The 12,045-nt window shown below is 36.0% G+C and overlaps 2 protein-coding genes across 3 annotated transcripts; both read left to right on the top strand.

The window, feature by feature from the left end:
- Nucleotides 1-359: 359 nt before the first annotated feature.
- On the top strand, nt 360-9,470 carry LOC126911493 (intraflagellar transport protein 74 homolog). 2 transcript variants are annotated; one of them, XM_050698928.1, is made up of 11 exons: nt 360-579; nt 3,040-3,166; nt 3,495-3,732; nt 3,975-4,171; nt 4,444-4,620; nt 4,695-4,820; nt 7,125-7,226; nt 7,441-7,746; nt 8,219-8,333; nt 8,597-8,706; nt 9,228-9,470. In XM_050698928.1, exons 1-11 carry the CDS (start codon nt 467-469, stop codon nt 9,438-9,440), a joined length of 1,824 nt encoding a protein of 607 aa, XP_050554885.1. In that variant the 5' UTR covers nt 360-466; the 3' UTR covers nt 9,441-9,470. The 2 variants fall into 2 exon arrangements, with proteins under 2 accessions (XP_050554885.1, XP_050554886.1); XM_050698929.1 differs by lacking the exon at nt 360-579 and adding an exon at nt 753-886.
- On the top strand, nt 1,146-2,979 carry LOC126911502 (uncharacterized). The gene is made up of 2 exons (XM_050698948.1): nt 1,146-2,101; nt 2,321-2,979. Exons 1-2 carry the CDS (start codon nt 1,816-1,818, stop codon nt 2,614-2,616), a joined length of 582 nt encoding a protein of 193 aa, XP_050554905.1. The 5' UTR covers nt 1,146-1,815; the 3' UTR covers nt 2,617-2,979.
- Nucleotides 9,471-12,045: the final 2,575 nt, after the last annotated feature.

Genomic DNA, 12,045 nt, shown 5'->3' with positions numbered 1-12,045 from the left:
GAAACTTAGCAATTATACCTAATAGCCTAACAAACTATTTGGGTGATTTAAAATAGGTTTTAAGTTTACGTAAAGGTTTTAAATTAGGAAATTCATGGTAAGTATAATACAGAACATTTTATAGCATCATGCTATGTAAAACTCCTGATGAGACATGTATGAAAAGTAGCTGTTTATCTCATGATACGTATTGCTATGTAAATTAACTAGGCGCTTACATTAGAAAACAATAATAAATTAAGGTAGAACCAGCTAAAACATACTGTAGGACCGTAGGAATAAGGTATGCTTCAACAGAACAATACAAACTATATTCTAATACCAAGTACTGGCTGGCACAACATCTACAGTTCACACATCATCGCGGTTACCATGGCAACGCGTCAAACAACAAATCCAATGCGCCGGTCGCCAGACATTTGACCCGTTTAACGTGAAAAAAAGTAATTAATTACTTGGTATTGTTATGGATTTTTCTGAGGGCAGCGCGGGGGCGGGGGGTAAGAGGCCGGACGCCCCTAGACCAGTCTCGAGACGCGGTTACAGGGAATACACAAACACTAACTCAGCTGTGTCTAGGTAAGTTCTAGTGCTATAGATTTAAGATAGATTTTCCAATAACAATACTTATTTTGTAGCGTGTTGTTTGTGTTTATATTGTTTGTTAATTAGTTAGCAAGTTCTAGTGGTTTGGTGGTTTTATCTTATCAAGGAGATATGGTACTTAGTAATTTAGTTCTCTATAAGCCCTTGTTGGTACTATGTGACTAACTGAACGTGTTTGTTGCATAGTAACCTATACGTTACAAACTATCAAATTGGATTAATTAAAGATTTATGAATTTAATTGTTTCTTAAATTGAAAAATCATAGTATTTAAAATCAGGTAAGTTTTAGATAACATTAACGGATTGCCTATAGTTTCGTACTATTCTTCTATTTTTTGAAAATTTTATTTTAAACCATATTTAAAAATAATTCGTTCTGTGCAAATATTATGTCCGTATCGTGGACAGCCTTTGACTTTATTACGCAATCTTTAGCCATTTGTTAATTAATATTAGTATATACAAAACCACAACATAAACATGAATTATATCACCAATAAGACATCCAATAAATACACCTAATTATAGAAGAAAGTTCTAGACCTAATAGGCCTGTGTCGTAAATTTCAAAAATGGCTTATTTCGATAGTTTAGTACCTGTATTACCCCAAAAAATAATATTTCATGATAAAACTTATATTTAAAGCACATATTTTAAGTTTGAATAAAATATTTTTAAACTGACGTAAAAACACAAGAAAGTGTCATGGCGTCGTGAAGGACGTCACATAGTGGCAAACAGGTATATCACATTAAGGCGAATGTTTGTTTTGTTTAAATAAAAATGGAAACTTCGTATTTTAAAAGCTGTATTGTGCCCCAGTGTATAAGTACAAGTATAAAAACTCCGACTAAATTATTCATACGTGTTCCGGTCAAGAAAAATATGCGAAAAAAGTGGTTAAAACTGGCAAGGAGGACTGATGCTCATTGTTTATCAACGGCATCGAGAATGTATTTTTGTGAAGATCATTTCGATGTAAGTATTATTTAATAAAGTAGTGACTACATATTCAACTAGTAAATCTTAAGAAGAACCAAAGCTTTTTGGTTTTAAATTACAATGCAATTGCATTTTGCATTGTATTGTGTTAAACAGTCTTCATATTTTTCCAGTTGCCAAACGACACACACACACAACGTCACGCCTTTTATCCCCGAAGGGGTAGGCAGAGGTGCACATTACGGCACGTAATGCCGCTATACAATGTTGCCAAACGATATGCTGAATTATACAGAGTACCATATTATGGGAACGGTATCTTATGTACGAATGAAACCAGGTTGTTTACCACGTAAATTTGAATGTCAAGAAGACAGAAGAAAACGAAGCTGCACCAGTGCAGAGCGGCCATACATGATAAAAAAACAGAGAATGTCTACAATAGCAGAGTGTCTTCAAGAAAGTTGTACACCTAGCACTTCCAATGAACTGCTAGAAAGTTGTACACCAAGTACTCCCCTAGAGCAACAACCTCAAACAAGTTCAGCAGGTATGTACCTAATAAACTTAATGTATTATATCACATAACACATACTAGGCCGGCGAGGATTGAACCCAGGCCTCCCAGACGCAACTCTGGTGCCTAAACCGAAAACCAAAAAAATATAAATATTCTTCAAACTCAGATTCATACTCAAATTCTAAATAGATGCTTAATATCATGCACAGCTTCTTTTGATTCTAATCTTATATCTTATAATTTTTGCAGGTTTTCAAACCATTGAAGAAAATACACCAAACATGATATATAAGCCGACAGCAGATAAATCCATTCAAGTAATCTTTACACATAAATATAGAAGTAAGGCGATCCAGACCCATGTGAAAACAATAGATCAAGCAATATCACCTCTGAAGCCATCTATGACATCTAGTGCTACTTCCCCATTTATAGTAACAACCTGTAAAAAATCAAGACCTTCATCATTTATGCTAAAGAAGATTACTAGAAATATACCGATTCGATTCGAATTTTCGGTAAATTATTGCTGTTCGCTTTCATAAAACCAGGTTCCATGGCAGTTTATTATCGGTATTGTTTGATATGGGTGGAAATAGCACTCTCAACTTGTCTAAACACGATAATAATAGCAAAAAAACGAAGTGGCTTGTGCTGTTGTATGGAAATCTTAACCAAACGTCAATAACAACAATGGCGCATATCACTATGTGACGTCATACGTTCTGATTGGCGTTCACGGCGGAGGGGCGCGTGGTGTATTTTTTTGATTTTGTATTTGTAAAAATAACAATAATCTTATTATTTTGTGAGGAATTATGCCGGTTTTCCTTGATTAAATATCACAATTTACGCCTAGAAACATTCATCCATTGATTTCATTGTTAGTTGACACAAGCCTATTAACATACAAAACTGAGCAAGCTAATAAAACCGTTTCATTAAAAATATTACTTCTCCCCTTCTAGAAGTGGCACAATGAGGCCGACATCAGCATACAGAGGCAGTACAGCATCAAGGCTGTCGACAGCTGGCTTCGGACCTGCTCCTCCGACCGCCAGTCGACAGCCCACAGCCATGACCGGGTTTTCTATGGTACGTTTTACCTGTTGAAATTAATAAATAAAAAGAGATTTTAAACGTCCATATTTTGTTGATTACGTTATGAGTATTCGTTAACATTATGTTTGAGATTTTATAAATGGGCACACTAGGCCAAGGTTATTTCCACAAGTCCATCAGTCAGCAAATGTGTCCTTACTAAGTGACATCCAAGGAGTACGAGAGTTTTGTTATTTTTAGTTAGGATTTCGAGATTTAAGCAAAATTTTTGTCGCAACAACACGGTTGCTCGCGGTTTCTAATCTATTGACGAGATATCGTCTGTAATAAAGACAGCCATATATTTTTTACTTTTTCTCAGATCGACAGACCAATAACCCAGCAAGGCATATCAGGTCTTCGCACTGGCACTGCTAGAGGTTTCCGTACGCGTCAGTTACAAGATAAACGGTATTGGGAAGAGCTGATGCAAGTAAAGGTTAGGGAGATGAAGGCTGAAATAGCCAGGCTTAGTGAGCAAGCTGACGCTGGAGAAAGAGAAAGATCTGCCAAGAAACACTACGAGAAGAGAGTCAGAGAGCTGGCTTTGGAGTTAACTGGTAAGTTCTGGTGTTTACTTTAGGATTTTGTTTGCAAATAAACCAAAATGGTAGAAACAGACTCGACTAAGCTGTGTTTTTTATATGGAAAGATGCATGCTGTGGAAGTGGATATGGTCACATAATTTCAAAGCTTAGCAATTACATCTTAGTAACATAGCTACATAGCACACCTCTGGTGGAAAAGCACCTTAAAGATGGACTTTAGGATTTTGGTATTTAATAATTTTCCTTATTCCTAGATTTACAAGGCCGTCTAGCAGATTACAACACAGCGATTCGCATAGCTAATGGTGAAGCTAATAAGATGATTGTGGAAGAACAGACTAAAGACTTGGAAGCCAGCAACCAGAAGATGCAAGAAGAAGTTGAACAGGTCTTTATGGAAAAGCAAAGGAAGGAGAACCAACTGAGGCAGCTAAGAGAACAGATGGATAAGGTAAGTTTTATAAAAGGAGGTAAATCATTTCTTTAGACACTTTTTGCCTGTCATGGTATAAGTTCCATGTAAAATATGATTAAACCTTTAACTGCCATCAGAAAACTGTTGAAGGCAAATCCTCCACTAATGTAGGTCACCGGTGTCCTAGTCGTACGTAGTCTAGTAGACTACAATGGGTAAATCGCATACTGTTTTATTGGATTTGGTTAGTTATTTTATTCTAGAAGAAAAAATAATGCTTCAATACATATGAACCTGATGTTTTCTAGGAACAATCAACGATCACCAAGCTCCTTGCAGAAATGACACAAGAGCAGAAGGATGAGTATAATGAGCTAGAAGCAACTGCAGCTGCGTTAAGAGAAGAAGTAGAGCAAGCGAGGACACACATTGATCATCTCAATAGAGAAAAAGATGAATTCAGTAAAGAAATATCTGGATCTCAGGTAGCTAATCATTTTAGAAGGAATATTGATAAGAATACTTTGCAAATAGATTCTTAAATCTCGAAATAATTTAGATAAAGGTCCATCTATTGGAGCTACATCGTCGCCTAGCTGCTGCTGAAGAGAAACGCGACAATATGAAGAACGAAATGAACAACCGTTTGGATCCTCAAGAAGAAAGGGAGAAATTATTACTTCAGGTATGAATTGATTGACAGATTGATGTTTTACGGTGCTTTTCTACCAGAGATATACTGTGCTACGTTTGCTGTGGGTGCATTTGGCTTTCACCAATCATATTCTTTGATACACATACTTTAACGCTGGTTGAAACGGACTCAGCTAAGCTATGTTTTTATATGGAAAGATGCGTACTATGGATGCGGCTTCCTACTATTGATACATCGCATACTCGAGTTGCGCATCTTCCTCGCACAGTTACATAGTTTAGTACTAGCTTTTGCCCGCGACTTCGTTCGCGTGGAATAGTGACTTCCGGCAAATTTTTGGTTTTAACCACAAAGTACCCGATCTCGCGGGATCTCTTCAAAAATGAGATGTGGAAGATATTCCAGGGAACTCTTCAAAAATCAACATAATGAGCTCTGCGTTTGAATTTAATAGATGTATACTCACTTAGGGCATTGAAAAAATAGTTTAAAAACGGACTTAAACTAAAGAAATATTATAATCTTTCCGAACTTAAGATGAAAACTAACTTAGAACTAAAGAAAGCTACGAATTACGAATTTATAACAATTAAAAAAGAAATTATATTACAACCTATCCTCTATGCTATAATAACCAAGCTTAAACTAAATAATTTAAAAGAAACGACTTAAATCTAATCTAATTAATTTATAAATTAGACTTACAATTTTATTAAAAAAACTTCGTTCGCGTGGAATAGTGACTTCCGGCAAATTTTTGGTTTTAACCACATAGTTCCCGATCTCGCAGGATCTCTTCAAAAATGAGATGTGGAAGATATTCCAGGGAACTCTTCAAAAATCAACATAATGAGCTCTGCGTTTGAATTTAATAGATGTATACTCACTTAGGGCATTGAAAAAATAGTTTAAAAACAGACTTAAACTAACTTAAAACTAAAGAAAGCTACGAATTACGAATTTATAACAATTAAAAAAGAAACTATATTACAACCTATCCTCTATGCTATAATAACCAAGCTTAAACTAAATAATTTAAAAGAAACGACTTAAATCTAATCTAATTAAAAAAAAAATTAGACTTACAATTTTATTAAAAAAACTAACTACAGTAACTACTAATAATCGATATCAAACTAAACCTACGTTAAATAGTTTAACCAAAAAACCAGGAAAACCCAACAAATAAACTTATTAATTGACAAATACAACGAAACCAATTTAGAATATACGAAACAGCAGGACCACTACAGACAAATAATCATACGACTGATAATACACTTTTTCTACGATAGTACCGAAGCGCTCGGCCGATACCCAACCAAATGAATGTAACGAAACCATAGCGCGATCTATTTCGATCCCAACGCCATCTATCGAGGATAAAGACAACTTGGATTATTTATTTATACTCCGTTCGGGCATTTTCTTTGTACTAAAAGTTTAATTATATTGATATTATTTTTTTCATACCTTTTTACTATTTATTTACTTTTTTTCGATGAATTAAAACAATAACATGAACCGAAGTCGTGTAACGATCGACATAGAATTATCTATACTCCGTTAGAGCATTTTCTTTGTACTAAATGTTTTATTATATTGATATTATTTTTTTCATACCTTTTTACTATTTATTTACTTTTTTTCGATAAATTAAAACAATAACATGAACCGAAGTCGTGTAACGATCGACATAGAATTATTTATAAATAATTTATTTCTTATTTTTATTTTTTGATTTTTGAAATAAAAATATATCTATGTCCTTTCTAAGGTTCTAAACTATATCTGTACCAAATTTCAACCAAATCCGTCAAATAGTTGCGGAGATTAATGGTATAAGCATAGAATGTTCGACGTGATTCTTTAATTTGACATAACTTTTTTATTTATGAACCGATTGACATGAAACAAACACTAAATGTAAATTTAAGCATCCCACAATATATTCGTGAAAACCGCATCCAACTCGGATCAGCCGTTTCTGAGATTAGCGCGCACAGACGAACAGACAAACAGACAAACAGACAAACAGACAAACAGACAAACAGACAAACAGACAAACAGACAAAAAAAGTTAATTACATTTTTGGGTTCGACATCGACATAACAATAACCCCTGCTATTTTTTTTATTTTTATTTTCAATGTACAGACAGCACTTTTCTACGATTTTATTATATGTATAGATCAGTGGAAACGCTCATATCGTTTCACAGCTTAGCTATTACATCTTCGTAACTTAGCTACATAGCACACCTCTGGTGGAAAAGCACGATTACTAAAAGCTAAATATCGGCCCGACATTGTTCTTACCTAGTATTGGTTTTAGGTTCGAGAAGACAATGCTGCAATCTCATCTTTAGACAGTAACGCTGCTAATCTTAAGGAGCAAATAAAGAAAGTGCAAGAACTAATCGAGCAAGCTGAACAGGTACAGACTCACCTCAGACATTTTGTTATTACCGTAAAACGGGGTGAATAGAATTCAAAGGGAGATACAGGAATGGGATGAATAGATGTTAGAACATTTCCCCAACATTTATTCACCTCTCTTCTGTATCTATTCAAACCTCAAACTCTATTCACCCCGTACGTAATATTAGACAATACACCTAATCTAAAGTACTTTTTGTAACTATTTCCAGGATTTAGAAGAAGGAAACTCTGATCGTCATCAGAAATACCGAGAGCTGAAGAAAAGAGAAGAAACAATGGATACCTTCATGGCTTCATACGAGGAAAACCTTAAAAAGGAACAGGAAAAGATAGACCAGTTAGAAAAAGATATCGTCTTTGCTTTGGAACATAGCAGCTCTAACATAGATTTAGACTTAAGCGAGATTGACTCGTTGAAGCAGAAAGACGGGTACCCGACGCAATATGATGATAGCAAGAAATCTGTTGAGATGCTTACTAAAGATTATGAGAGGTTCCAGGCTAATTTAAAAAAGGTAAGAAATTATATTTTTTTAAATCTACGCAATTAAATTTAAGCGGTACCGATTTCGCTATTTCTTTTTTTATAATATTTCTTAGGCAAAGAGGATTGTTTTTTTGACGGAATCAAAAGAAAAAAAAATAAACAAAAAAAATCACAAAATAAGCAATCTCAGTAACTCCCGACTTTCCGCCATGTTGTTTTCAATCTGTCGAACCACAGTTTAAATATTCCCGCCATACGATGACGTTCATGAGCTGCGGACTACCGTTCAAAAAACAGGAGTAGAAACGGTTGGTTTGTAGTCAGTTAGAGTCTGACACTCCCTCTCGCCTCGCCCAAGGCGGGAGAAGTAATTGGATGATTTTCCCCCTTAAAAAAAATACAATGACGTTTCTTTTTTTGTCTGTGCTTATAACAATTTCATATTAAAGGAGGGAAATATTGAATTTAAGGATACAATGTGTATCGAATTGGTGTTTCAGGCTGAAGCCACTAGGGAACGTCTTGCCACAGAACTACGAACGTTACCAGAGAAGATGAGGGTCATGAAAGAAGAATTGGTGACGTTGTCAGATCTTGAAAAGCTTCGAGATGAGGGTAATCTTCTATAATATAAAAATTATTCGTAGAATGTGTTGCTAAGCGCTAATCTCGAGAACAACTGAACTGATTTCGTTAAATCTTTTTTTATTAAGATTTTTCATTTGATTTGTATATTAAAAACATCTTTCTTTATTAAAAACTAGCGCACCCCGCGAACTTTGTTACGCTTTGGAAAGTTTTGGTATTTTTTTCTTTCTTAAGAAAGTTCTTATAGAAAGTTACATTATTTGTTTAGATATATGATATTTATATTCTAGGCGAAGAGCAGAAGAAAGCTTTGGAGACAGAGCTAAAACAGCTGAAAGAAAAGTTGTCGCCCACAGAAAGCGCTGTTCTAGAGGCAACCAATAAATTGAAGAGCATACAGGTACGTCACCATTCAAATTATATAGGTATTATAAACAACAACAAAAGGCCGGCTAAGCATGCTAAGTTTCTTCAATCGATTTTTGCCCTTATCCTCTTATACTAAAGGCAAAAATCTTGTTTTACAATTTATTTTATGCGTAATATCAAATGCACCGTACCGTGATCTCATATATGGTAAAATAACGGATTAGATATTGTTATAAAACTAATTTGAAAGCTCACCAAAAATAGCGATAACTACATAAATTAAACAATACTTTGCAAATATAATAATTATTATCCTAATAAATTAATTAAAAATCACGTTTTACTTACGTATGATTAATGGAGAAAAGCTCTATTAGTTTCGAGACGCGGCGACGTCACCAGCCCACTCAGGCTTAGGTCTGCGCACGATGCTCATGGTAAATAGTCCCTCTGTGACTTAAAACTAGTAGAGCTTTTCTAATATAATCGTGAGTAAACCGTGATTTTTAATAAATATAATGTTGTAATTATAATGTCTCTTCTTGTTTACAGGCCAGCCTCGACGGTAACGAAATGTACACCAAACTCAACGCGCTTGAAGAACAATTAGCCCAACTGGAGACAAGGAAGACTGTTCTAGAAGAAGATATAGCATCTATAACTTTGAAGGCAGACTACGAACCGCTAAAGAAACAAGCCATAGATGAGCTAGCCTTGCTGAATAAGAAGATTATTGAAGATTTGAGTAGTATTAAGTCTTATTAATGTTTATAGAGTAAATAAAGTGATTGTTTTAAGGCGCGGTGAATAGACAACTTTTATGTATTTGAGGGGGTGAAGCAGGTGAAGTGGGTCTCGTGTACTGAGGGGTGCACCGTGCAAATGTCATTGATACGCGTATTCCATTTTATTTAGGAGCGTAATTTCGCTACTATAGTTTCATGGACGAGTGGCCCAGTGCGTTGCTGTCTAGATTCGCGTTCCGTGATCCTTAAAGGCGGGTCCAGACATGTATCATTTGCCCGATCCGATCACCGTATCCGTATCGTCGACGCGTATCATGATCGCATATGTGGACGGGGAATGATACGCGTATCATGATACGCGATCTCGATACGCTGTTATGATACGGCCCGTCCCATGTCATGTCGGTTTTTGTCCGATCATCAAAGGTGATACAGATACGGACGTGGGTCAGTCTGGACGCGTAGGTCTCTCATCAAAGCTCTTCCTCCAAGTCTGTATCTGTTTCTAAATAATTCCGTTTGCCACCATCGTCTCTGTTTTGGTTTCAAAGTCAAAGTCAAAATCATTTATTTCAAATAGACCAGGAAGGCACTTTTGAACGTCAAAGCAAATATAATAATATTAATAACGTCTGTCTGTCGGTCAGTCCTCTAGTGAAGCTATTTGCTCGTTCCAAAGTGTAGATTCCTATGGAGAAGAACGAGCAAGAAACTCCATAGGTTACTCTTTTTCAATCAGATTTACAATACAATTTTTGGTTACATTGTTTCGATTACTTCAGCTATGTGAGAACAATGTAAAACTAAGGTTAGAAGTTTTGAAGTTAGAATATTGTGAATGACAATAAAACAGGCACATGAAATTGCTAAATTCTCGTACACTTCAACCAACTGCGACGACATGTTTGATCGAGAGCAAAAACTGAACTAAGCAATTTGATACGCGATCATGACTATTGTGAAGATACGGATACGGAGCAAATCAGAGGCGTTTAAAACTTGATACGGGGCTTGATACAAACGCAGATACGGATACGGTGATCGGATACGGTGATCGGATCGGGCAAATGATACATGTCTGGACCCGCCTTAAGATCGAATCTCATTACTCGTATTAGTTTTTGTTTTTTTATTTTTTCAATATTATGTTGTATACATTTTTATTTTATTTTTATTTTATTTTTTTATTAGTTTTTTTTATGACTAAAACCGAAATCGAACAATAATTTACACAAACTTACTACTACTATAGTTTTTGCGCTAGTGACAGTTGCCTGTATGACGTTGACGTCTCTCAGTACCACATGATTAGGGATGGACATTAGAAAGGTATTTTTTTATCGCTATCGATACTCGCAGCATACATTGAATTCTCTTTAATTTTGTTATTAAAGTGTGTTGTTTAGTTGTGCAGTGTATCTGCGTGTATATAATGTCAATATACAGATACAGATTCAGATGATCCTGACTCAGATAATAATATGAGTTTGGACGAATAATAAGTAAATAATTTTGGTTTTAAGCAAGGAGCGTGTGTGACGTGTCGAAGATCTGACACGTTTGGCTCTCCAGTGCCCCGAACAGTCGCTACAGTCGAAGACAAGTTTTTACATTCAATATTCTGTACTTAGGGCCTATGCACACCACGTTTTATAAACGGCCGGCGACGCGCGTTTTGGAAACGCGCGTCGCCGGACGTTTTTCTCCTACAGTGCAGTTTGTTGTCGTTTGTATCGATACAAACGCGCGGCACCAGCGCGTGTGTATCGATAACACGCGCGTTTGCATCGCTTCCGCATCGCTACACACGCGTGTCTGTATCGCTACACACGCGTGTCTGTATCGCTACACACGCGCGTCAGGTGTGCAAAGGTCTACAGGCCGCGTCTAATTCTAGCGTCTGTAGCGATACAGACGCGATACGCACGCAAGTATCGCGTCAGTATCGCTAAAAACGCGCGTCGACGGCGCGTTTAAAAAACGTGGTGCAAACATAGGCACTTAGAAGCAGTAGGCACTAATCTTTTAAAAACTAAAAAACGGACAGGAGGATATATAAATAAAACACCAATTATGTATAAAATATGTATTATTCATCTTCAATAATTAGGAGAATGTCATCTAAGAATTGTGTAGGGGGCGGGGTACGTATATTTTCTTGGTATCTTTCCCAACTGAGATACCATATTATACAGGCTGAGATGCACGCCACTGACGAATAACTGATAAAATCGCCTCATCTTCCAAGACTCTTCTGCCAATAGAGTTACTGCGACCAGTCGCAATCGTACAATCTACACAGCGATCCATGTCGTCAATATCCGATTGATAGGCTTAAACAGTTGTCCAAAATAGAGAGTAAAGCCGAGGTCGTGGGGTTTAACAATAAAACATGGAAAATACGTGCGCATTTAGAACGAAACACAACAAACAAGTGTCATCTGTCAATCGGTGACTGACTGATATCAGACAGAAGTGTTGTAAGAAGTTTAAATCACAGAGTACTTATACGCATAAATGATTAAATAATCATTAATGTTTTATAACTTAATTTAAGTTTTCTCGCTTCCCAGATAGAAACAAGGTACCATATTTTGTGATTTCCTTTAGAAAAATATGACGGT

The sequence above is a fragment of the Spodoptera frugiperda genome, chromosome 15 (assembly GCF_023101765.2).
Source record: "Spodoptera frugiperda isolate SF20-4 chromosome 15, AGI-APGP_CSIRO_Sfru_2.0, whole genome shotgun sequence".
Lineage (NCBI taxonomy): Eukaryota > Metazoa > Arthropoda > Insecta > Lepidoptera > Noctuidae > Spodoptera > Spodoptera frugiperda.
The sequence above is the reverse complement of the archived record's forward strand: the minus strand, read 5'-3'. Positions and strand labels throughout refer to the sequence as shown.

Excerpts from the sequence above, each read along its gene's own strand:
- LOC126911493 (XM_050698928.1), top strand. The coding sequence starts at position 467 with ATGGATTTTTCTGAGGGCAGCGCGGGGGCGGGGGGTAAGAGGCCGGAC. Across the intron at positions 3,733-3,974 it reads GCTGGCTTTGGAGTTAACTG|ATTTACAAGGCCGTCTAGCA; the intron begins GTAAGTTCTGGT and ends CCTTATTCCTAG. Across the intron at positions 4,821-7,124 it reads GGGAGAAATTATTACTTCAG|GTTCGAGAAGACAATGCTGC; the intron begins GTATGAATTGAT and ends TATTGGTTTTAG.
- LOC126911502 (XM_050698948.1), top strand. The coding sequence starts at position 1,816 with ATGTTGCCAAACGATATGCTGAATTATACAGAGTACCATATTATGGGA. Across the intron at positions 2,102-2,320 it reads ACCTCAAACAAGTTCAGCAG|GTTTTCAAACCATTGAAGAA; the intron begins GTATGTACCTAA and ends TAATTTTTGCAG.